The sequence below is a fragment of the Trachypithecus francoisi genome, unplaced genomic scaffold (genome assembly GCF_009764315.1).
Source record: "Trachypithecus francoisi isolate TF-2019V2 unplaced genomic scaffold, Tfra_2.0 Lachesis_group3, whole genome shotgun sequence".
Classification (NCBI taxonomy): domain Eukaryota; kingdom Metazoa; phylum Chordata; class Mammalia; order Primates; family Cercopithecidae; genus Trachypithecus; species Trachypithecus francoisi.
Window position 1 is genome coordinate 115604009 of NW_022681468.1, and position 27075 is coordinate 115631083.

The window sequence follows — 27075 nt, forward strand, 5'->3', positions numbered from 1 at the left end:
ACGAGTTTAGCAGGTTTGGGAACAATCCAGTGGAACAACTGGAAAAAAATAGCACAGGAGCTCTAGCATTGAAATTGCATTCATTAATGCTGAATCTCAAATTATGCATCAAGGGAGATGAAATAAATGGCCTTAATGCAAACCAGGAAACTGCTACCTGGAAAAGAGCAAGTATAAAGAGGTTTCAGATAGCTTGCAGTGAATTGTCATTGAATTACCCTTACACAAATAACATAGTGATCACGTATCAAAAGTATGGTGCTACCTCTAACAGCGTTACTGTTTTACTAGGATTGAACTCCAAATAAGAATACTTTCTAACCACATTTTGGAAGAGACATAGAATCTATGTTGATGGTTGCTTAAGATTTAGGAGAAAAGCCTGAAGGAGCTAAACTTAGGAAAAGGGAGCACTAGGGGGATGTGATTATCTATTAATACTTTCAAGGTAGCAGTGTAAATGAAGTAAGGGAATTAGGCAGTCTCCAAAGATGGATAGGCTGTATCAAAGAGCAATGGCCTAGAGCACAGGGAAGAAAAGCATAGGTTTAGTATTAAGATGATTTTAATAAAACCAGTAGAAGAATAGTTATTTGCACTCATTGTCGGAACCATTATAAGTAGGACAAAGAGCTGGTTGAGAGGGCACTTTAAACCAGAAGTGATCTTTCTGTTGTATTTAGTACTGTGCTTGTTTAGGAGCTCAATGAGAGAAAAATCTTTATGGAAATGAATATGAATGAAATGGGCTTTTCAAAAGTTAGTGTGTTTTTCTTTTTTTTTTTTTTTTTTTTTTGAGACGGAGTCTTGCTCTGTCGCCCGGGCTGGAGTGCAGTGGCCGGATCTCAGCTCACTGCAAGCTCCGCCTCCCGGGTTTACGCCATTCTCCTGCCTCAGCCTCCGGAGTAGCTGGGACTACAGGCGCCCGCCACCTCGCCCGGCTAGTTTTTTTTTTTTGTATTTTTAGTAGAGACGGTGTTTCACCGTACTAGCCAGGATGGTCTCGATCTCCTGACCTCGTGATCCGCCCGTCTCGGCCTCCCAAAGTGCTGGGATTACAGGCTTGAGCCACCGCGCCCGGCCGTTAGTGTGTTTTTCTATTGTTTGTTTTGTTTTGAAACAGGGTCTCGCTCTATTGCCTAGGCTGGAATGCAGTCACCCGATCATTGCTCACTGCAGCCTCAACCTTCCAGGCTCAGGTGATCCTCCTGTCTCAGCTTTCCAAGTAGCTGGGACCACAGGCATGTACTACCATGCCTGGCTAATTTTTAAATTTTTTATGGAGATGAGGTCTCCCTATGTTGGCTGGTCTCAAACTCCTGGACTAAAGTGATCCTCCTGCCTCTGCCTCCCAAAGTGCTGGGATTACAGGCATGAGCCACAGCCCCCTGCCAGCTAGAAGTTTTTAAAGATCAGAAATTCGTGTTTCTAGCTCTAAACTTCTATAATTATGAATCCAAGAAAAATGGTAGATTAACTTTGGAATCCATTAAGGTAGCTTTTAGGACTTGCCTGTGATACTAAAACAGAATTCCGTTTACTATAACCTTCAGAAGCAGCTTCTTTTTGTTATCAAAAAGCTAAACTATGAAACTCTTCCAGTATGTGTTTAATACAAAGAAGCCTAAATAATAAAGAGCCCATTAGACTTGAGGTGAAACCTAGTAAAAGTATAACCTTTGGCCATTAGTAATTAAGCTTTTTCTTTTGTATGGTAAATATGTGCTATTAAAAACCTGGTAAAGGACACTTTCATCCTAACTCCTGAGACTTCATTAGTTAAAATTCTGCTGTGATAGAAACCATAGCCTGTTCTTTAAAAGTGGGAGCTGGTGCTGTAATACCTTGGTAGAGATGGGAGCTCACTTTAATTAGTTTGAAGAGTGTAGGGTTGTCAGATAAAATATAGAATGCCCAGTTATATTTGAATTTCAGATCACAAATGAAGAATTTTTGTTTACTTAATATGGCGACCCTGGAAGAATGTATCTTTGCTATTTTGGCCTTCCAGTTAGAACTTAAAAGACAGACTTGTAATTTGGTGAGGTTTTTGTGTATTAAAAGAAATCTTCCTAATGTAGATTTAATGTGGACAAAATCATGTTGCATTGCAAATTTTGTATGAGAAAATATAGGATAGAGTAGCATTGTTTTATTTTGATAACCTCATATTTCTATATATGTTTTCTTCAGTTCAGCTACCTTATAACTGACAGTAATTTTTTTCATTTATTCTCTGAAAATTAAAGCTGTTTTCGAGAAGAAGGTGGGCTGAGGGCCTCAGGCTTTTTTTTTTTTTTTTAAATGATTCTCCCCCTTCTTACCTAAAATATTTAAAAATTTAGGGCATTATTGCCTGAAGGGTATATGATAAGGATGTTTCTGGGGCTTCTCTTTTAAGGATTGCCCTTTTCCTTATTTATACCTAGGGGCTTGGAATATATTTGTATTCTTGGTTTGGAAGAAGAAAAAGGTATAAACAAAGATGTGATCAACCACACCCTTTTCTAATAGGTTCAAAATAATTTTCATTTGCTGAATTGTAACCACCTGATTTAGAGAGTCAACGTGGATGTTAACAATGCAGACAGACTAGGGATGTGATTACTTTGTTTTTCTTTCTTTCTTTTTTTTTTGAGACGAAGTCTTGCTCTGCCACCCAGGCTGGAGTGCAGTGGCCGGATCTCAGCTCACTGCAAGCTCCGCCTCCCGGGTTTATGCCATTCTCCTGCCTCAGCCTCCCGAGTAGCTGGGACTACAGGCGCCCGCCTCGTCGCCCGGCTAGATTTTTTTTTTGTATTTTTAAGTAGAGACAGGGTTTCACCGTATTAGCCAGGATGGTCTCGATCTCCTGACCTCGTGATCCGCCCGTCTCGGCCTCCCAAAGTGCTGGGATTACAGGCTTGAGCCACCGCGCCCGGCCCTTTTTTTTTTTAAGAGACGGAGTCTGGCTTTGTCACCCAGGCTGGAGTGCAGTGACACGATCTCAGCTCACTGCAACCTACACCTCCCGGGTTCAAGCGATTCTCCTGCCTCAGTCTCCCATGGGATGTGATTACTTTATGCCTAAATTTAAGTACCAAGAAAATCATGGTTTGATGAGTTTTTAGTAGTGGTGTGTCCCTGTTTATCAGTAATTCATTATGGGAGCTCTTCCTTTTGTCGTTTTGTTATGGGCTGAGGCAAGGAGTGGTGTTTATAAGAATAAGCAGAATTGAACAATGGGAGAATGATATTAAGGAACATGAAACAGGAGAATTATATTAAGGAACATGAAACATAACCCTAGTTATACTTACCCATATTTATTTGAAATATATTTAAGGTAATTTTTAAAAGTATTAAAAGTAACTTGTAGTTTTTATGAAAGTAGGAAATTACCATTGTAAATATAAAATGTGAATAAGAACTATACTGAAAAGGTCATCTTGTTGGGCAGTGAAGTTAAATAGAAAGAGCATTGGATTTGGCAGTAGCCCTGAAATACTGTCTGTCTGCATTTTAGTGCTCTGGTTTCTATTTTAAAAATTAGTATAATACTTAACCCATAGAGTTTTATGGGATTAAATTATAATGTATGCTAAAGTGCTTAATAAACTGCTATATTTTTAAATGGCATGCTTGTTTAGCTTTGAGTTATAAGGCATGGTATTTATAGTGTTTACCCTTAATAGGTTAACTGCAACTCTGGTGGTTCATAAGAAAGTTAAGAGGAAAAATAAAGTACTAATGAGAAAGGCCAGATTATTTCAACGTTGGCTCTTTTGACAAATGATGATTATATCATTAAAATGTGCATTTTAGATGGTTGTTAATAGGCCAGTCTTTTCATTGAATTAATTATTCCTCTCTACTAGGGAAGGTTGATACTGAATTTCTATAGTCTTTGTAGTGTGCTCACTGCTGTCACTTTAAGTTAAATTTTGTCACAGGGACCCTTGTTATTTTTCATCCCCATTCTCTCCTTTCCTCCCCGAGATAGGTAACTGAAAGTGAAGTCAGATGTCTATGTTTCCTTTTTATAGCAAATTTTTGTAACTGCCTTTTACTATCCTGAAATAAAATTCATAGGTGTTTTGATCTACCTACATGTTATTGAAGAAAAAACAATCTGATGTCCTAAATGTAATATAAAGGAGAAAATAAGGGAAAGTAACTATAATAATAAAATGTTTATTAGATCAGTCTGTAAGTACTAAGGGATGGCTACACAGAAAGACATTGGAGTAGCCCATTGTTTATATTAGAAAAACCAAGCTACAAATTCAGACTGATACAGTTGTGTTGTAATGGTGAATCAAATACTATAGGCAGTGTTGCTGTTGATAATGTGATTTTCTGAAAAGGTGAGCGGCTCTTGGTAGAGTTCCAAATGAAACAAAGAACAGTCTATTCTCACTTTACACAGTAATTACATTCCTAGAAAATTAAGTGATGATTAAAATCATGCAAGAATACTTTGTGTTATATTTAAAACAGAGTTGGGTTCTGGGCTCAGAACAAGTTTTTCATCTTGAATGTCATTTGAACGTGGTATAGGAAGCGGGACAATTCTTTACTGTGTAAGTCTTTTCCCTACTTTATGGGATATTGAGAATCCTTGGTGCCTGCCCACTAAAGACTAGTAGTTGCACCTGAGTCATTGTGTCAACCAAAAATAGACAAATTTCCAAAATGCCCTATAAAAGGCAGGGCAGCCCCCATTGAGAATATCTTCAGTTTGTTCCTGTACTTGTAAGTATCTTCTGATGTGGGATTATAGTACTTGGTCCCTAGGACTAACAGTAGTGAAAGCCACATCCCATCTAGGAATGGAAAGACAAGGAGAACAGCTGTTGACTTGCCTTTATTCTTTTTGTTAACATGCATTAAAGCAGGGTTTGCAAACTCATTTACCACAAGAACTAAACAAGTACCATTTGCTAAACTAGAGAGTACATGCTTTGAAAACACTGAAAGTTGGATTTCAAAACACCATGCTGATGAAATGAAATTATCAGTGGGCCTCCAATTTGTGTCCTTTTCACCAAAGGATTATATTATGAATTTTGGAGCCTGAGAGATTAGGTTGAAACCCTGATTTTTGGCAAATCTCTTAATTTCTCTTAGCCTCTGTTTCCTCAGCTGCTTATTAGACATAATGCACACCTCACAGGATGGTGGTTAGATTGCATACATACGAAGTCCAGTACAGTACTTAACACAAGATACATGTCCTTAGCTAACTTTTCTCTCTGCCCTAATACCCATTCAGTTATCTTGGTTACTTTTTAACCTTTTGTTTTAAAGTTAGCTGTGTGTTCTATAGTAAAATGATTATAAGATTTGAAATCTTTAATGTAGAGGATATTAGTCCCTTCTTATTTTTAACAAGCAACAAAGTAGTTAAAATGAACTTTTTTGGTTAACACACAACTTATTTACCTTTTAGGGTATGTGGAACCTGATGCTTATAACACTAAATGAGCTTATTCCAAACTATTTCAGTAGATCACCCTCCTTGGTCTTTCGAGTTAGCGTTTAACATTAATGTATCCATGTAGCAGTGGTCTTTATTTTTGAAGCTGACTTGGAGCAGGTAATTTTGCTAATACTACAGTAGTATATTGCACCATCAAAGTTAGGTTGTTCCATAGAAGTGACATGTTTTAGTAGTTGTTGTTTGACTTAGAAGTTTAGCAGCATGGGCTGGGTGCGGTGGCTCAAGCCTGTAATCCCAGCACTTTGGGAGGCCGAGACGGGCGGATCACGAGGTCAGCAGATCGAGACCGTCCTGGCTAACACGGTGAAACCCCGTCTCTACTAAAAAATACAAAAATCTAGCCGGGCGAGGTGGCGGGCGCCTGTAGTCCCAGCTACTTGGGAGGCTGAGGCAGGAGAATGGTGTAAACCCGGGAGGCGGAGCTTGCAGTGAGCTGAGATGCGGCCACTGCACTCCAGCCCGGGCGACAGAGTGAGACTCTGTCTCAAAAAAAAAAAAAAAGAAAAAAGAAGTTTAGCAGCATGAGTTTTACTAGGAAACTGTGGTGTATTATTTTCCTCCAGTTTTCCAGTGAATGTTTTGAAAGTTTTACATTTTCTTGGTTCTTGTAAAATTTTACAGAGATGTACACAGCTTGCTGTACATCTTGTTTTCAGATTTTAGCAGCAGAAAGTTTTTTTCTTTTTAAACATTAGTAATTAAGACATGATCTAAATAGTTAAAGCAATGGAAGCTTTATTGCCATCACCATAATTCTGTTGTCCATCTTTGTTTTCTTCTACGATATGATTTGGAATCCTTTTAAAGACCTCTATGCCTTAGTTTAAAATTTTTAATTTATTACTTTTTTTTTTTTTTGAGACAGGGTCTTGTTCTGTTGCCCAGGCTGGAGTGCAGTGGTATGATCATAGCTCACTGCAGCCTCAGCTTCCCAGACTCAAGCAATCCTCCTGTCTCAGTGTCCTGAGTAGCTGGGACCTGGTATTACAGGCGTGTACCACCACACCCGGCTAATTTTTAAAAAAACTTTTTTGTAGAGATGGTGTCTCACTAAGTTGCCCAGGGAGGTGTTTTTTGTTTTGTTTTGTTTTGTTTGAGACAGGATCTTGCTCTTTCATCCAGGCTGGAGTCAGTGGCGAGACCACAGCCCACCGCAGCCTCCACTGTCTGGGCTCAAGTGATCCTACCCCAGCCTCCCGAGTAGTGGAACCACAGGTGCGTGCCACCATGCCCAGCTAATTTTTAAAAATATTTTGTAGAGACAGAGTCTCACTGTTGCTCAGGCTGGTCTCCAAAGTATTGGGATTACAGGCTTGAGCCACTGCACCCAGCCTGTAATTTCTTACAAAGTCATTTTATTTTTCCTATCTTAATTTTATTTTCTTCTTACACATAACTTCTTGATCCTGTTTCTTTTGGTATCTTCAGTTGTTTCTAGATAAACATTTGCCACTTAAAATTTTTAAATTCTGTTTTAATCCTTTTTAGGCAGAGAGGTAGTGATTCCATATTCTAAGTGTAATATAAAAGTTTAGGCCGGGCGCGGTGGCTCAAGCCTGTAATCCCAGCACTTTGGGAGGCCGAGACGGGCGGATCACGAGGTCAGGAGATCGAGACCATCCTGGCTAATACGGTGAAACCCCGTCTCTACTAAAAAATACAAAAAACTAGCCAGGCGACAAGGCGGGCGCCTGTAGTCCCAGCTACTCGGGAGGCTGAGGCAGGAGAATGGCGTGAACCCGGGAGGCGGAGCTTGCAGTGAGCTGAGATCCGGCCACTGCACTCCAGCCTGGGTGGCAGAGCAAGACTCCGTCTCAAAAAAAAAAGAAAAAAAAAAAAGTTTAGATGACGGGTGTTTTTGAGCAGGAGTGTTTGCATATTGTGAGTGGGTATTTTTGCATTTCCTAGTAGCTGTTTAATGACTTTATTTGTATAGTAGAGATCTTTCTAACATTTTAAAAAATCTTTTAATCCCCAAAGGGTCATAATGCCCATATTTCTCAGAAACATCTCAGCTGGTCTTCAAGGCTTAATTTCACAAAGGAAATTAATTCCTGATGGAAGTGAGGACATCGAGGCAGAAAGAATTCCAGGCAGGCGGCTAGTAATGAATATTGATTGTGAGCTATGTGGTACTTGCTTCCCTGCAAAGCTACCACTGTGGAATAGTGTACATGAAACATTCTGAAACGTCTGCCCATGAAGCATATAATTTGCTACTCAGTGGCAAGTAGACATTAAAATTCAATTATGGGGTGGGGGTAGTGCTAAGGGTAATCAGACTTTACAGCTGGAAGATGAAAGGGCAAATTTTGATATGCATTAAAGGGGGGGAAAAACCCAGTAGAGTATACAAAGTAGTAGTTCTTGCTGTAGGAACATTAGGTTATAGTGAAAATTGCTCAGAAGTTATCAGAAGAATGAGCTTTCCTGGCATTTGTATTTTAGTAACAGGTGTGTATATTTCAGCAGCTTTGTAAAGCCAGAATGGGAGTTTGAGTGGAATGTGTTTTTAGTAGTGTCTTAGTAGGGTGTCACCTTACCATTCTGCAACACTATCTGTTTGTCAAGGAAAGAACTAAAGAATTGTGTCAAGTCTTGAACTCTCAAAATACACCACTGGAAAAACTTGACAGGCCCAGTAGTAGGTGAGCCTGAGGTAACCAGATACATAAGCTTGTCAGCCATCTGTGCCTAGAATTTAGTGAAGTTTTCCACCAGGTCAGATTTCCAAAGAATAGCTGTAACTAACCACAGGAGGGAATACCAGTGGTTAGTTAGGAAGGATGAATCCTTCTGCATTGGATAGTGGTTAGCCAACATTTTGACACTGAATTATTTCATTCAGTTTTTTTAAAGAAGGAAAAAGTTAATTGGATTTTTAAAAATTGTGATAGGATTTGCTTACATGATAACTTCAAATAACACTTAGGTGTTTAAAATGTTGACGTTCTTCCTTTTACTCCTTGATATTCCTACTTTTTAGTTAGCAGTGTTAGTTGTGTATTTTTTTGAAGCTTGGTTTATGTAGGCATGTCATTTACATACTGTGATGCTTTGCATTTAGTGGTATGTTATAACTCATCTTGGTATTTATAGTCTTTTTTGAATATAGTAATCGGAGTGACAGATATTTTCATTTATGTAAATGTATGGAACTGCTGGAATACATCTATTGTTACTGATTGTCACCAAAGGGAATTATGTTGATAATGACTGCATTCTTGATATTGAAATTGGCCTACTGAGAGGGAAGCAGGGAAAAACTTCATTAAATGGAACAGAAAAATATACTACTTCAGTTTTTATCCTCAGGCATACTTTTTGGCTGAAGTCTTCAATGTTCACACATTTAATGTATTAGTCATGTGGATAACTCCTGGGACAACTCTGCTAATTTTTAGTGAAAGCATTCTAGAAACAATTTTGCTGTCCCTTTTCAAGATAAGCAGCAATATTTTGCTGGTGTTTGGTACACTAGGTAAGTAGTATAACCTAACTCTCTACCTCATTGCACAGGTGAAAGTTCTACTTAATCATGTTATAACCTCAGTTATGAGGTAATGCAGACCTGAAACAAGTTGAGGAGAGTAGAAATAAGAAGTAATTGTGAAGGGAGAATAGAATAGATTTGGACATTGGCTGAATTTTGGGATTTCCTGAGGGACTGAGGAGGCAGCAGGTTTTAGTGAATAGAGCATTAATGAACAGGAGTCGGAATATTTGAATTCTATTAAGGGTTCTGCAACTAAAGTATAGCCTCTTTGGCCTGTGGTATATCTGAGTGTTAATTTGGGGCAAGAATTAGATTTAGGAGTTTTCAACCTGTAGCTGCAGGAAGTTTGTTGTTGTTAATTAGATACAAGTAGAGCTGTTTGAGGGGTAGAAGGAGTCCCGTAAGTGTTCCAAAGAATCCTTAGGGTCTGTGGAGCAGGGTTTTTAAATTGAAAAATGGATGACCCCTTTGTAGACCTACTTCTAAAGTTTTTGCATAAAAGGGTTTTGTACTTTTGGTTCATAATCTACTTGCTCAGTCTTGATACTTGCATGGAAAAGGTCTTCTGCATACTTTGTAAAGCCACAAATTAAAATACGTATACTAATATGTATGTCCATTATTGAAATGAGACCAACAGAAAAGATGACCCATTTAAGACAGAATGTATAAAATAGCACAAGTATAATTACCTAATGCAAAATGGATTCAGTAAAATAATTTTTATTACAAGGCTTGCCAACCTCTGGGGAAGAAAGAGCTACCTGTCATTTACCCGAGTTTTGAAATCCAGGTATATGTACATGATAGAGTGCAGAAATGTGCTAAATCTCTGGTTGGAAAGAGGATGAACCTTTCTTGGTGGGAAGAAAATCTTAGGGGTGTGTCATTTTAGTAACCGTCTTGGAGATGTGTCAGGAAGAACTGGAAATCTACTACCAAGTTCCAGTTTACTAGTTAGGAACATCAGCTTTTAAAAATGGGTCTTGGTTAGTGATGCCAAATACCTTTTAAACTCACAGACCCACATAGACTTTTTGTATAGGTAATTCAGATTGGGGATGAAAGTGTAGTGATAAAGGCCTGAACTGTTAACCTTGATGACAAAGAAGTACAATTCACTGTGTACAATCATTCCAAGATAAAATGTGTTTGCATTAAATAATGTATATAGGATATTATTTAGTTCTGATTATTCATAGTAAAAGCATTGCTGTCAGTGAGGCAGTATAGTGTAGTGGTTGCAAGCTCTGAAAGAATACTGCCAAGGTGTGCATCCTTCCTCTGTACTGTATAGAATGGCAAAAGCAACCTTAAGAGGTAGACTGTATTTTTATGTAGCAAATTAAATTATGATATGCTTTGCATTATGTCTGATACATAAATGATCAATAAAGGCTAGCTGCTATTATAATGAATTTCCTTTTGGAGACATTAGTTATGAAATCTTTTTGAAATGTTCTTTTTTATTTTTTAAAGAATAGTTAGAATATGTCCATGCCTGTCCCACCATGGTTTTTTTCAAGGTTATCTTTAAAAAAAAAAAAAAAAAAAAGATTTTTTAGGCTGTTTGTTTTTGATGCTAGGAGTTTCACAGAGACTATGAACATCCATCTCTTTTAGACTTAGTGATGGGCAGCATCACTACCTAATTTGGAAAACAGTGGTGAAGTTGAAGCCTAACTGTAAAGTAAAAACTCAAATAAGAAATCTATTTTAAGCTCAGATTTGTTCCCTTGCTTGTTAGAAAGCAAACTGACACTAGGGATTTGATTTTTTTTAAACAAAAGGTAACTTCTAAGGTATCTGTGGTAAATTCAAATATATCATAGTCTAGTCTTTTAGAATGTATTAATATGATTCTGTTGAATTAAGAAAAGTGGCTCTGATGGCCACCTTTCTATGAAAAGCTCCACTAATCAAAGAAAGATGGTTTCATTTATTATACTTTTATTAACATGACTAGTACATTTTAAGTTCTTAATTGGTTGAAATTTAATGAAAGGATTTTTATCTGAATCCTTCATTAATAAGAATCTTATTCCTCACCTTTCTTTTAACAAATATTGAGTATAATGTGTGCAGCAAGGCACTGTGGGGAAACAAAATTAGAGACATCCTGGTTTCCAGATAATTTATAATCTATTAACATATGTTCTTTCTTATGCTTCTTCATGGATTCATAGAATATGGCATTAGAATTAATTCATCAATTACATCTACAAATACATAGATTTTCAGAATGTTAAAGCTGAAAGGACTTTAGAAACTCTCCATTCCGGTCTTCTGATTACATGCATAAGGGAACTGAGATTTCAGGTTTTAATATATGTGTATGTATTTATTAAATGGAATGATTTCTGTAAATGTGCATTTATTTATTTTTTTAGACAGGGTCTCCTTCTGTTGCCTAGGCTGAAGTGCAGTGGCGCAGTCTCAGCTCAGTGCAACCTCCACCTCCAAGGCTCAAATGATTGTCCCACCTTAGCCTCCCAAGTAGCTGGGACTATGGGTGTGGACGACCATGTCCAGCTAATTTTTTTTTTTTTTTTTTTTTTTGAGACGGAGTCTTGCTCTGTCGCCCAGGCTGGAGTGCAGTGGCTGGATCTCAGCTCACTGCAAGCTCCGCCTCCCAGGTTCATGCCATTCTCCTGCCTCAGCCTCCCGAGTAGCTGGGACTACAGGTGCCCGCCTCGTCGCCCGGCTAGTTTTTTGTATTTTTTAGTAGAGACGGGGTTTCACCATGTTAGCCAGGATGGTCTCGATCTCCTGACCTCGTGATCCGCCCGTCTCGGCCTTCCAAAGTGCTGAGATTACAGGCTTGAGCCACCGCACCCGGCCAATTTTTTTTTTTTTTTTTGTAGTTTTTATGGAGATGAGGTTTTGTCTTGTTGCCTAGGCTGATCTTGAGTTCCTAAGCTCAAGTGATCTACCTGCCTCAGCTTCCCAAAGTTCTGGGATTACAGGCATGAGCCACCACATCTGGCTTAAATATACTTTTCAAAAAGTTACAATTTAAATTGATAAGTCCAGGCCAGGCACAGTGGCTCACATCTGTAATCCCCGCACTTTGGGAGGTTGAGGCAGGCGGATCACTCGAGGTTAAGAGTTTGAGACCACCCTGGCCAACATGGTGAAACCCTGTATCTACAAAAAACACAAGAATTAGCCAGTCATGGTGGCAGGTTCCTGTAATCCCAGTTACTTGGGAGGCCGAGGCAGGAGAATTGCTTGAACACGGGAGGCAGAGGTTGCAGTGAGCTGAGATCATGCCACTGTACTCCATCCTGGGCGACAGAGCAAGGCTCTGTCTCAAAAAAAAAAAAAAAAAAAAAAATCCAGCATTTTGTTACCATATAGCTTCGTATTCATTTCTGAGACACTATTAGAGAGTATACGATAATAAGTTCTAGAGAGTCAATGCTAGCTGACACAATCTTGGCCTATTTTTTTAACCAGAGTTTATGATTTTACTAAATATGATAATACTCTGAAATTACTAAGTGGAGAACTACCCTTTGTAAATATTAGGGTTCATTGATCTTTGTATACTGCCATTTAAAATCAAGAGAAGCATTTTGTTTTGGAGCAGTAGGGCCTTGAATTGTGTACTTTATAGTAAGACAGTAGGTTCTGGTTAATGGAAAAATTAGCCAAGGGTGGTATAGTTACCAGTTAATACTGAATGCAGAAGAATAAGGTGGAAGATTTATAATTTTAATAAATAAAAATAAAATAGGAATTTTGGAAGTAGTTTGGAGGACTTGATACATTTGAATCTGAGACACAGATATTTAACAGTCAAAGAGATTCTTGGAAAATTATTGCTCCAAGTTTGTAAATCACAAATATACTGTATTTAGAAGTTTATTTGACCTAGAATTTTATTCTGAGGTATCTCCACTCTTAATTGCTTAATCTTACATAATACATCCTCCAGGTTCCCTGTAAGTCAAGTAACCATAATTCCCATCTTGTGCCTATTGTCCTGTCAGAATTATTAATAGCACCCCTTTCACTCTCACAAGTATTCAGGTTTGGATGACAAATTATATGGTTACCTTACCCATAAGTGTAATTTATTCTCCCGGGCATTTAACGTGATGAAGGCTTAGGAGATTTCCTCCTATAACATTCTTTTCCCTACCATGGGAGATTTCTGTTTAATGGAGTTAGAAGGGCATTAATTAAGATAGCCTAGTGGAAGTCTGATGGATCTTAAGGTTTAAGAGTCCCATGTTTTCTTTTCTTCTTTTTTTTTGAGACAGGTCTCGCTCTGTGGACCTAGGTTAGAGTGCAGTGGTGTGATCATGGTTTATTGCAGCTTCGACCTCCTGGGTCCAAGTGTTCCTCCCACCTCAGCCTCTTGAGTAGCTGGGACTACAGGTGCACACCATCATGCCTGGCTAATTCTTTACATTTTTGTAAGACACAGGTCTTGACCAGGTGGTCTTGACCTCCCTGGGCTCAAGCAGTCCTCCTGCCTTGGCCTTCCCATGTTGGGATTACAAGCGTGAGCCACTATGCTCAACCTGTCCCATGTTTTCTGTGCTTCCATCAGAAACACGAGATAGGTGAACATTACTAGCTTGTCTGAGCAGAAGTGATTTTTGATTGCTCAAAAGTAGCTTTGCATTTATTATCATTTGAAAAATTGCAATCAGATATGCTCAGTTTCAAGTACAAATAAACCTCAGTACATGGTTATAAGTATTTTTCAGTTGATACTTTTAATTTAAAAAAAATCGACTGCATTTTTAGAGCAATTTTAGGTTCACAGCAAAATTGAGCAGGAAGTACAGAAAGTTCCCATGTACCCCTGTCCCCACACACATACAGCTTCCCCCACTATCACATTCCCACCAGAGTGGTACGTTTGTTACAATTGATGAACCTACATTTACACATCATCACTCAAAATCTATAGTTTAGGACTTTTGAGTTTAGGGTTTATTCTTGATGTTGTGCATACTATGAGTTTTGATAAATATGTAATTAGATATGCTAATCATTATAGTATTATACGGATGGTTTCACTATCCTAAAAATCCCGTGTACCACCTCTTCATCCCGCCTTCCTTCTTATCTACTGGGACCACTGATCTTTTTATTGTCTCCATAGTTTTGCCCTTTTCAGAATGTCATATATGTAGTTGGAATCATACTGTGTACCCTTTTCAGAATGGCTTCTTTCACTTAGTAATATGCATTTAAGGTCTCTCCTTGGCTTTTAATGGCTTGGGAGTGTTTTTTTTTTGTTTTTGGGGTTTTTTTTTTTTTAGCACTGAATAGTATTTTATTGTTGGGGAGCATATATTTAATTTTAAGAAAGTGTTCTTGATAGTCTGTTTCGAGATTGGCATACTAAATTCCACAAGTGGGATCTTTTAATTATTTAACAGTGAGTTGAATATGTGATAAATTCCCATTTAATGGGAGTGAAATTGCGTATTACTTTAAGAATGATTTTCCCTGTGTTCCTGAATGAACAATAATGAGTTGTTGAGAATTTAGGGACAAATACAGGATCTTCATAAACTGTGTCACACCAAATATCAAATATTCTTTGGACTCTGGCTCAGTGTAACTGTATAAATAATTTTTGCTACTACCACAACTTAAGTAGTGGGAATGTTTGCAGTTTCAGCACATTGTCCATATGGTCCATATGTAACAGAGTCAAACTTGTCTCATTTTTCAAGATTCAAAATAAGACTCAGTAAAGTTCTGCTGAGCATCCTCAATTTTTTTTAAATTGAGAAACCACTGGGGCCTAGAGAGGGGAAAATGTTCCCATTTCATGCCATTGTGGAAGTGAAGAGTCACTTGTTCACTTGCCTGTGTATCAGTCATATCCTTATTTTCCAAAATCATATTTGTTTAATCTTTGCAGAAATACTGGAGAGGACCAGAAGGTAGGAAAATGGGCATAAACATTGTAATATTTCATGAACTTTTATCACAGTCTAAAATAGGTACTATTTCTGTTAATATTTTCTCCAGAATCACTGGTCTGTGGCATATTGGCTTTGTTTCTTTTCAGTACTCTTTACTGCAGAGTGGGAGTTGATTTAGCTTTGGGCTTTAGGCTGAGATTCCGCATGTTTTCCTTTTTAAAAGTTGAGAAAATTTGGTTGGGATTATATGTTAGCTTTTTCTCCACAAAAAGCATTCCATGTTAAGTGAAATAACCCAGGAACGGTAATTTAAACACTGCATGTTCTCACTCGTATGCAGAAGCTAAAAAAAAGGTGATGTCATAGAAGTAAAAAGTAGGCCAGTACAATGGCTCATGCCTGTAATCCCAGTACTTTGGGAGGTCAAGGCAGGAAGACCACTTGAGGCTGGTAGTTTGAGACCAGCATACTGTACAAAAAACATAGCAAGACCCTCATCTCTACAAAAAACTAAAAAACTTAGCTGGGTGGGGTGGCACACACCTATAGTTGTAGCTACTCTAGAGGCTGAGGTGGGAGGATCGCTTGAGCCAAGGAGTTTGAGGTTACAGTGAGCTATGATCATGCTACTGCACTCCAGCCTGAGTGACAAGAGCGAGACCCTGTCTCTAAAAAAAAAAAGTAAAAAGCAGAACAGGAAGGTGAGGGAAGAAAGGAATAGGGAGGGATTTGTTTAAGGACGTTAAGCTAGATAGGAGGAGTAAGTTCTAGTGTTTTATAGCTAGAAAATACTAGATGTGGGATGACTATAATAGTAATATATATTTTCATGTTGCTAAAATAGAAAATACTGAGTGTTCACGACACAAATGATAAATGTCTGAGATGATAATGGATATGCTAATTACCCCATCTGATCATTACGCATCGTATATATATAGAAACATCACTATGTATCCCATAAATATATATAATTATGATGTGTCGTATAAATACATACAATTATTATGTGTCATACAAAAAATAAGGGGAAAAAAGCATTTCCAAAGGTAATCTTTGGAACCATATGGATACTGTTTTTCTCAGAAGTTAAGAATTCTTTGTTTTTTTTTTTGAGATGGACTTTTGCTCTGTTGCCCAGGCTGGAGTGCAGTGGTATCATCTCGGCTCACTGCAACTTCCGTCTCCTGGATTCAAGTGATTCTCCTGCCTCAGCCTCCCAAGTAGCTGGGATTACAGGCGCCCGCCACCACACCTAGCTACGTTTTTGTATTTTTTAGTAGAAGTGGGGTTTCACCGTCTTGGCCAGGTTGCTCTTAAACTCCTGACCTCAGGTGATCTGCCTGCCTCGGCCTCCCAAAGTGCTGGGATTACAGGCGGGAGTCACTGCACCCGGCCGGCCGGGATTCTTTGTAAAGGCTAATAGCATTACACACTCTACTCAAGCAAAGTCTAATGCTGATTTGAGACCTTCTGGTATGGATACTGTGCCTTGTATCTGAGTCATTGACATAGAGTTTTAAGTCTTCTGAAGCAACATAATAAAATACTTGACATTATTAAAAGTGTTGTCTAGATTGGGAAGGGAATTAGTTCCTAACTTGGGGTATTTTATCCTAATGGAAGTACATTGCATTCAGTGGTGAATCATTTGGAAAGAAGTATAATTATGTAGAAAGTTCCATTCTCAGTTTCTTTTTCATCCTCCCTGAGTCAGCTCATCTCCTCCCATGGCTTCAGCGTCCACAAGCTGATGATTCCCGAGTGCATATTTCCAGCCTCCACCTCTCTCCTGCATATCAAATCCTTATTTTTAACTACATTTGGATATCTCCAGATGTCTCTAAAGCCAGTTCAGCATGCTTTCCCTTATTGCAGTTATAGTATCACTGCCCACCCCACGTCAATAAGTTCACTTGATTCTATCTTGTAAACATTTCTCATGTCTGTTACCTTCTCACCATTCCTTCAATAATTAGTTCGGACTCATTTTTCATTTGGATTATTGAAGGAGCTTCTTAACTCCTTGTTGACTTCCTTAATTCTGACAACCTTTGTACTGCCACCAGAGCAGTCACACCCCTTGTTGTATGGTAAGAAGCCCAATCTGCTTATTTTAGAATATGCTCTTCGTAGCTTACAGGATACCTGTCATTCTCCCTATATTATGAGGTCTTGAGAATATCATCTGCCCTATTTTTCTGAATAGCATGAGCACTTAATAGGTGCTTGACATATAATAGCACTCAAAAATGTTGAAGTTTTTCACCTTTATCTAGAACTCATTCCTACTATTTGTAATACTGTGCGCATGGTGTTTCCTCTTGCCTAGAACAAGACCATCTTTTCCCCCCAACTGACAAGGCTAGATTTAGATTTTAATGCATAAGCTTTCTAGGTATACATTAGTCCACTCCTCCAACAAAATTACTTTTTCGTATGTGTTCCTGTTGTACATATCTGTCATAGAAGTGCTGTTATCAGTGGTATTGTATTTTGATTATTCTGTCTTGTGTCTTGCAAGGTTGAAATCTATTTAGGAACAAAGTTTATCCCTGTGCACGGTCCTTCATAAACAGGACCTCAATAAATGGTAAATCAAAGGCATCCTGTGAATGTATATATTTCCCACTGGAAAACTGAACAAATCCAAGATAAAAGACATTGTTTTGAAATCATAGTGACACAATTTTTTAGCAACTGGTTTTGCTACTCTACTTCTTTTGGCCATGGATCACAGACTCAGATGATGGGAGAGTCTTTGTATGATTTCAGAAACATCTGTGTGGCTCTTATCCCTTTATTTTCCTTCCATTTAAAAAAGCTGAAAATTTGCACAAAATTTGCACAGTTTCAGATTCTCCAAGACATTGTCAGATTGTGGTCCCTGGAGCAGCAGCACGAGCATCACCTGAGAACTTGTAAGTGCAGTCTGAGGCCTCAGTCTGTGTTCTGATAGGCCCTCCAAATGATTCTGCTGCATGGTAAAATTTAAGAATTGCTGCTTATAATTTTGTCATCTAAGGAAAGTTTTTCCTTTTGTACATAATGACAAAGTTCTCAGTGTGATTTCTGCTATAAGCTATTTATGCTTTGGAAATATTAATAGTTCATCAGCTGGGAAGACTAGGACTCCTATTACCTAACATCCTGTGATTCAAAACTTGAATTTCTCTCTGGGCAGAGTTTTTGACTCTGTGGTTTCTGAGAATGGCTGTTTAAAAAAAGGTGGGAAGAGGTAGCTTACTACCTCTTTCAGTGAAAATGTCTTCTAGATTATACTTAGACTATCAACTTGGACTGCTTGTGTTCATTGTCATATTCGTGGGATATATGATGAGATGAATTTTGTTATCTTAACATTTAAGTCATGACTTACTGTGTTGTCAGAGACAGAAAGTAAGCTTGTTATCAGAAGTTAATGCTGAATTTATGGACAGGTGCATCTCACAGAAAAAGTATTGGCAAAGATTAGCTTTTGAGCAGTAATTACCTATGGCTTTTGAGAATGGTTTATTCAACTTGTTAAAGAAAAAAAAAGTGATACTTGTTAAGCATGGTAAGAAAAGCTTTATTCAGAACATTGTGATAGGTGCAGGGACCAGACCACTGCAGTGAAATTCTGCATTGGGGAGAGAGATGGGCCCAACTCTGAATACAGCATAGGCAAGTGGGGGTCAGTGGGTGGAAAATTACTAAGAGGAAACATTAGGGGTAAGGAGGATTTGGTTAAGCCAACCTAAACATTCTCACTGAGGATAGGCCAGGTTGATCAGACCTCAGCTAGGGAATGGTAGAGGCTGAAGAACCTGATCTGATATTGAGGGTGATCAAGGATGGGGGTTCTTGGTAAACTGACTTAGCAAGGTTCTTTGCTAAAACTGAATTTTATAAGGGAGTTCACAGATGGGCCTAGGAGAAGGTTCAGAAGCCTAGATATTGGTCAAGCAAAGAATCTTTGTCAAATTGAAGTATTAAACCTTTCTGGTATATTGTTTTCATTTTGGCTTTAATGCTAACTGGAGAGTCAATTGAAGTAACTCTTACAGTGTTTTGTAACTGGTATTATTTTTCTTTTAATAAATTAAAATTGTTTTTGGCCTCAAAGCTCCATTTTGGGTACAGTTCTAGTTCTGCCCTTAGCTACTTTTGACAATCTCTTGGGATAAGAGAACTTTTATGAGCATTTGCTTAAATATGTAAGGGTTTCACTTACATATTTGAACCAGACCTTTCATTAAGAACTCTCTTTAAGATACAGCTTATTTGTGTGCATTTTTCTGTTTCCCCTGCATGAGACATTCCTGGTTTTTAATGGCTAGCAAAACTAGCTTTTTCTCTTATGGACCAGCAGCTTAAGTACTATTTGTGAAGTTAGGAAGTGAATTACCTAAAATTCCCCTGAAAAGACTAGCTTGACAATAGTTTGTGGCTACTGCATTTTTCTCCTTGGATGGACACATCTTTAGTTTTAAAAAAGTCATGGTCATTGTGATGTCAAAGTCAAAATGGGCCCTGATTTATTGTATTTGGCCTCACTTTCTTGGATCTGACTGCTCAAGAGTAAATTAAATGCCTTTTTCCTCCCTGGGGTGAAGAAGAAATGTTGTTAGTCTCCAGCAGTGTCTTTGATAATGAAGCTGTTTACCTGAGTACTGGAAAAGCCTAGAAGTGGCTAGCATTTTCTTTTTATTTTTTATTTTTGAGACGTATCCTTGCTCTGTCACCCAGGCTGGAGTGCAGTGGTGTGATCTCGGCTCACTGCAACCTCCGCCTCCTGGGTTCAAACAATTCTTGTGCCTCAGCCTCCCAAGTAGGTGGGATTACAGGCGTGAGCCACCGCATGATGGCCATAGTATTTTCTGATAAATAACATACAGGCAGAGTTTTCAATCTGTTAGAGTCCATGTGAGGATATTCAGGATCATAGGCATGACCCTTGGAAGACAGACGTGCAGAAGAAATGCAAGAGGGGTTCAATTCTGAGCGGATTCTTCTCTTTGCTTTTAACATTTTCCAAGTCTTTTTTTTTTTTTTTTTTTTTTGTGAGGCGAGTTTTGCTCTTGTCGCCAGGCTGGAGTGCAATGGCTCGATCTCAGCTCACTGCAACCTCCACCTCCCAGGTTCAACTGATTCTCCTGCTTTAGCCTCCCGAGTAGCTGGGATTACAGGCATGCGTCACCATGCCCAGTTAGTTTTGTATTTTTAGTAGAGATAAGTTTTCTCCATGTGGCTTGGGTTGGTCTCAAACTCCCAACCTCAAGTGATCCGCCTGCCTCGGCCTCCCAAAGTGCTGGGATTACAGATGTGAGCCTCCGCACCCGGCCTACATTTTCCAATTCTTTCTGTTTCTCAGGTCTGATGTCAGGTTCTATTTTTATAAGATTTTTTTTTTTTAACTAGAATTTATTCTAAATCATTTTTATTAATTTCTGGCAACCTTACCTCATTTAATGTCACTTTCTATTTGAAACATGTTAATTCTCTGGATCAGTGGTTTGCAATGCTTTTTTCTTTTGGAAAATGGAAAGAGTTGGAAAAAGTCAATCCAATAGATATCCGCCTCCTTCGTGGATGTGTGTGAGCCCTGCCCCCAGTTTCTTCCACACTACTTTTGAGGTATGTTAACAGAACACTCAGGACTGGTTTAGATCATTCTTTTTTTTACTCCCTTGAGACAGAGTCTCTACTCTGTCACCAGGCTGGAGTGCAGTGGCATGATCATAGCTGCCTGCATCCTCAACCTCTCAGATTCAATTGATCCTCCTACCTCAGCCTTCTAAGTAGCTGGTACTAGAGGTACACACCACCATGCTCAGCTATTTGGTAGAGACAGGGTTTCACCATGTTTCCCAGACTGGTGCAGTCCTCTCAACCCAGCCTCCCAAAGTGTTGGGATTACAGGCATGAGCCACTGCACCTGGCCTTAGATCATTCTTTACCTAATAGAGTAGAATGCTTGCATGAAACTGACATGTTATTACATGTATAGCTTTACAGGTTACAAAGTAATTTTACATACATTGTTCGTGTGAATCTTGCCATTACCTTATGAAGAAGATAGGAATCATTGTCCCCATTTTTCAGATGTGGAAACAGGTTGAATAAGTTGAAAAATCCATCCCAGGTTTTTTAAACCATGGCTCATTTCCCTATAAGGTGAGCTCTCATCTTAATAGACCCTTAACTGTTCACTCATCCAACAGCAGTACAATCTAGACTCAGGGTCTGGAATACCCCTGAAACATGCAAAACTTTGGTTATATTTTTCTGAGATGAGAGATTCCCATAGTTTTTTGTTTTCTTTGTTGAGACAGGGTCTCCTCTGTCGTTCAGGCTGGAGTGCAATGTTGTGACCCCAGCGTGCTGCAGCCTCAACTTCCTGGACTCAGGTGATTCTCCTACCTCAGCCTCCTGAGTAGCTGGAATCATAGACATGCACCACCACACCTGGCTAATTTTTTTGAAGAGACAGGCTTTTGCCGTGTTACCCAGGCCAGTCTCGAGCTCTTGGACTCAAGCGATCAGCCCACCTTGGTGTCCCAAAGTGCTGAGATTACAGGCGTGAGCAGCTCATGTTTTTTTTTAAATCATACTTTTTTTTCTTTTTTGTCATTGACTTTTTTTTTTAAACCTACAGATTTAGGTAGATCATGCTTATTTAGCTTGTCAATAGGAATTGGCAACAGGACTGAATGAAAGTTTTTGTTGAGGGAGATCCGTCATACCAAATGCTTATTTCTTGTCTGTCCTAAAGTAACTTAACATTTGCATAGAATTTTATAGTTTACAGAACTCTTATACATAATGTAATATGATTTTCACAACTATCCTATAAAGTAAGTGGCATCATTCCCATTTGAAGAAACTGCTTAAAGTTAAGAGAATTTATGTTGTGGTGGTGCTCATTCAAAACCTGACATCTTTTCTTAGGCTGAAATTAAGCTAATGTGACATGATCTCAGATTCTATAACTACATCTTACATTTTGTAAATTAAAAGTTTGGCCTGCTCAATATCCAGTATCTTCCCAAATACTGTTAAGCAGCCTGATTTGTAATTGATAGGTTTATTTTTTACTTTAGAAGAATTTTTTTTGAAAAGGAGAATATGTATTGCCTCTCTTTATTCTCATTATTCTTGGACTTTACAGATTATTCAAAATATCTCAGAATTAGTGGTTTATAACTCTGAAAACACTTGCTAATTCCTTGAGTCCACATACATATGTCTGCTGTTATCACTTTCTTCATTCTAGTATGCTCTAAGGATAGGAAGGAATGAAGAATTCCCTTCTTTTTCATTCCCTTCTGCAGTTAACATTTCTGTTCTGGTTCTCATTTTATTTGGGAAGTTCAGGTTAATTTTTTGTTGTTTCTTGAAGAACTTGGATTTTAAGTTAAATTCATTTTGGATGTGAAGTTCTGCTTCCCAGCCTGTTGTGGAGCAGTGCTGCAGGCTGCTGCCTGTTGCCTGTTTAGCACTTACTTCTATGGAGACATATAATAATAGCTAACATTATTGAGTGCTTACTATGTGTCAGGTAGTGTTTTAAGCTATGTTATCTCCTATAATCACAATAACCCTGTGAGGTAGCTGCTATTATTAGCCCCGTTTTACAGATTAGGGAGATGAAGCTCAGAGAGGTTAGGTCACTTGCTTACAGTCGTACAGTTAGTGACAGAGCCTTATGTGAATCCAGACAACTGATTTTAGAGTTTGCTGCAATTTGGTCACTAAACTATGTAGTTTCTCTTGGCATGGACTAGATTCCCCTATTTCTCCAAAGCAAAAGGCTGACTAGTACAGATGCCTTTGGTCATTTTGAATGGTATAATTTCCGAACAAAGGGTGGACCCTGGTTTAGAAGCTAGTGATGGGGATGATCTTAATTTCCAAACTTTTGTCATATCTGCCTGATCAAGGTAGCTGTGGAAGGAGCAGGTTTGAATTTGGAAAATGCTTTGTAATTGCTGCCATCTCTACCTAAAGATGAGACTAATCCATGGTACCTCTTCCTGCTGCAGAGAATGAAGTTACCCCATTTCCACTGCTCCCAGGGCTTCAAGCCTGCCTTACCCTTGATCAGTACACACAGCATGAGTGCATGTAGACTTCTGATCTGCCTTTGGTATTAAGGAATAGTGATGAATGATCTGTTTCTTGATTAACAGGAAGGATAGGCAGGCTCTACAGTAGTTTGTGTAGGCTCAAGTCTATGACAGCCTCACAACACTTAAGGGTCCTTTAGACATTTGAATACTCATAGTTCCTGTATTCACATTTAGATGTCAGTGGGTCTTGCTTAGTCTTTATTTTGAGGTAGATGATTTGAATTTGTGTGTGTGTGAGAGAGAGGGGAGAGAAATGCTCTGATGACCTTGGCTGTCATTTTCTCTTTATTGCGAGGCATGAAGGAGAGAACAGCATGAGCCAACCACAGGGAATTAGAGGTAGAGGGGGTTTGAAGGGAACAGCTGTTTTTAAAAAAAGGTGACAAAAGCAGGCAAGACTTAATTAAAGGCCTGGCCTTGGCAGTGGTCAGCTGAGGGAGAGAGAAAGTCTGATTTCTTGTTCTGTGGTTGCCTTGGAGGTAAATGTAAAAAATTATGATAGTCTCTCCTATATAGGGCTAGGCTAGCTTTTTTTACTTCCTTAGGGCATATATGAAAGCAGTTTTCCTGGGATTGGGCTCAACTTGCTCTTCTGTGTTCCCTTTTTCTTCTCACCCTCTGCTACATATCTACACATCCAGTTTTTCCTGCCAGCAAGCTCCTCCTTTTCTCCGGCTGCTAGTCCCAGCTGTCATCTTTGCCTCCCATCCCCCATCCCTAGTTACGCAATTTTGCATTATGCTTCTCCTAGGTTTGCTGCCTCCATTTTTAATGCTCTGCCTGCTACCCCCTCCAACATCAGCTTCTAGTCTCTTCCTCCCTCAAAGCCAGTAACCACTGTTCAGTTTCCCTCTTTATCCTACTGTTGCTGTGAATGCACTGATGTTAATACTTTCCAAAACTCTTGCAGATCTGAGCCCAGTCACTTAAGATGGTGGGGAAGAGGGTGGGGTGGGAGCTTGTTTTCTAAAATTTAGGGTTTTTCCAAAATATTGGATGACCCTTGACTTAGAGAGCAAACAGATGCTTCTATTGGCCTCCCAACTTTAGGCAGTGTGTGTTTTCTTGTTGAAGGTACATATTTGTTTGAAAGCCCTTAGTAATGAAAGGCAGGGCAGTGAGTCAGGCTCTGAACCTCCTGTTGCTGCTGCTGAGAGCTGGTTCTTTTCCTGGATTGAAGCTAATTTTGGATGGATAATGAGGTGGATGGCTGCTAATAACTTTCCCTTGCTAATTGTGATTTCACAGTACTTTGTAAAGAGGGTTCTTTCCTTTTCTCTTTTTCTTTTCTTTCTTTTCCATGCTGTTTGGAGGGGACATAGATCTGTTTTCATCAGTGTTCAGCTATCAGGGAATTCCTTAGTTTGGTTAGAGGCAGTACAGTTTATTGGAAAGAACCCTAGACTAAGCTGAAGACCTGCATTCTACTCCCAGCCCCACTCAGGATTAGCTGCCTAAGTGATCTTGGGCAAGTCATGAACCTGTATCTGCACCTGCCCTATGTATGAACCTTGTAGAACTGTGTGAATGAAATGAGATGTGATGTATGTGGAAGCACTTTGCAAACTGTGAAGTTCTATAAAAATTTCAGGTGCTGCCCTTTATTAATTTAGCTCCTAACTACAGCACCAGAGAAATGTTTCCAATGTCGTGTAAATTCCTTCCTTCTCTGAAGCCAGCCTTCTCCAGAGCAGGGCATTGGAATCATCAGGACTAGAGGCAGTCTTGCCTCAGAATTGTCTTATCTTTTCACACTGTTCACCCTCCCCCAGTTGCTTTAGGAACTCTTTGACCCAGTGCTTCTCTATCTTCATTCTCTAATAAGATTATAATTTTATGGAGTTAGTGATCATAGTATGTTGCACAGTCGGTCAAAGGTTCCTGGCTTTTTGTGGTCAGGAATATTTATTTATTTATTTATTAAACTAAGTGGTGATAAAGCATATCTTTAAGTAAACCTTTTCAGGCCAGTGAGATACATTGACCGCAGTTGTGATGTTAAGAGACCATGCTTTCACTTTGGATTCCAGGTCAGACTCTTGTTATTAGCATGTTACTGTGGGCAAAATATTTAACTTTTTTGGACGTTAGTTTCCACATCTTTAAGGAGATTATAATGGCACTTATCATATAAGGCCATTGTGAGGAGTAAATGAGATAATGAATAAAGTGCTTAACACATTGCCTAATCGCATAACGCATACTTAGAAAATGTCGCCTGTTACTGTAAATGTCTAATAACAATAATAACAATAATGGCCTTCAAAGAGCACAGAAAAATGTCCATTGTTGGCATTTTAAAGGATTTTTTATTTTGTGTTTTAAAAGTTCATTTAAATATACATCATAGAATTTACTAATGCAAAGAACATTTTTGTCTTGGTCCCATTTTCCTTGATACAGGTAGAAAATTGAACTGACTTAGATCAGCATTCCTTCCTCTTAGCAGGAAGTCTTGCCCAGGGTGGCATGATCAGGCCAAGTGCCTTGCCCGGTTGTGTGCAGTGGGAATCATAGTCAGACTGTTTCTCAGCTACCTATGAATTGTGTGGTATTAGGACTTGGGGTTACAGTGGAATTGGATGGATTCTTGGTGAAAGGATACTTTCAGGCATCCCTTTTACATTAGCATTGTCAACAGATTGACAAACAGGCTGAAGTCTAGGCCTGCTTTGAAGTACAATACAGAAGAAGGGAAAAAGTACAAAAGAAATCCACTAATAGTTCTAGGGCATAATCAAGTACATAATTAACAGCATTTGAGAGGCTGTAACTCCCCAAGTTCACAGATAACATGGTTAAGACCATTTGTGATTACCACTTATGGTTAAGAATATGATTAAAACAGAATAATACTTTTACTGCATTTCAGGGATTTACTGATAATCAGTTTTCTCTGGTGATTGAACCAGTAGTAAAATAAATAAAACCAGCTTCCTCTTTCTTCCTTCCTTTCTCTCGCTCCTTCCTTCCTTCCTTCCTGCCTGCCCTCCTTCCTTCCTTCCTTCCTTCTTTTTCTTTTCTTTTTCTTTTTTTTTTTTTTTTGAGACAGAGTCTCGCTCTGTCACCCAGGTCAGAGTGCAGTGGCACGATCTCGGCTCACTGCAACCTCTGCCTTCTGGGTTCAAAAGATTCTTCTGTCTCAGCCTCCCGAGTACCTGGGACTACAGGTGAGCACCATCATGCCTGGCTAATTTTTGTATTTTTAGTAGAGATGGGGTTTCACCATAGTGGCCAGGCTGGTCTTGAACTCCTGACCTTGTGATCCTCCCACGTCAGCCTCCCAAAGTGCTGGGATTACAGCGTGAGCCATTGCACCCGGCCCTCCTTTACTTCTTTGTTTATATTAGCTGGCACTGACTTTGACAGATGGGCAGGTGGTAGTTTGTGAGACTGAGACATGGCTCCTTGTATACCACTGTATTTGACAATGAGCTCAGCTCTTCATGCAGGGGCTTGGGGGCTCCTTTCTGTAATTCTAAAGCTTCTCCTGCATCTGAGAATGACATCTGTTGGGCTTTGTAGGGCCTCTGGTAGATATTTCCTTACAAGGAATGCATGCTGGATCTGAAGAGGTAGTTTAAAATGGCATTAAAGGCAGAACGTTTAGTCTAAGCCTGTTAATCACTGCATTCCTGTGCTCCCCAGATTCTGAAAATGTCAGGAAGTGAAAGACTAGTATGAATTTGGAGGTCTTGGCCTCTACTTGAGTAAGTATAGTACCTCCATTAATGTTCTTAGTCCATGGTGTGGGGTTATCACCAAAGGCAAATACTGCTACGGATGTAAACAGGAATTTTTCCATTTAGTAACCTCCATTTTTAGCTAGCCCTGTTACATCCTTGGCTTCTGGACTGTAGGAAAACAGTTCCATTTATTTCATCCTTTCCTCTGGAATGTTCTTAATCTGATGTTGGCAGATCCTGACCTCACTCCCTGCTCACTGCAGAGGGGCTGGCTTGGCTTATGCAGCAGGCCTCCCAGGGGAAGTTTCCAAGCCAATCAGAATGTCCTCTTTTAGTGTCTCTCCTTATACCTTAGGATACTGTCTGAATCAACAGAAATGCTGAATGAAACCTAGGTGGA

The 27075-nt window shown here is 39.1% G+C and overlaps 1 protein-coding gene across 8 annotated transcripts in view; it reads left to right on the forward strand.

Annotated features, from left to right (window-relative positions):
• NPTN (neuroplastin) overlaps positions 1-27075 on the forward strand; it is a 73831-nt gene that overhangs the window by 8545 nt on the left and 38211 nt on the right. For 4 of the 8 annotated variants that reach the window (XM_033189445.1, XM_033189446.1, XM_033189450.1 and 1 more), the window contains exon 1: positions 17399-17796. The exons of the other annotated variants lie outside the window; for them this stretch is intronic. In XM_033189445.1, the coding sequence (XP_033045336.1) occupies positions 17466-17796 (331 nt within the window). In that variant the 5' untranslated portion in view covers positions 17399-17465. Of the gene's footprint in view, positions 1-17398; positions 17797-27075 lie in introns of those variants that run through there. 8 annotated transcript variants of the gene reach the window in all.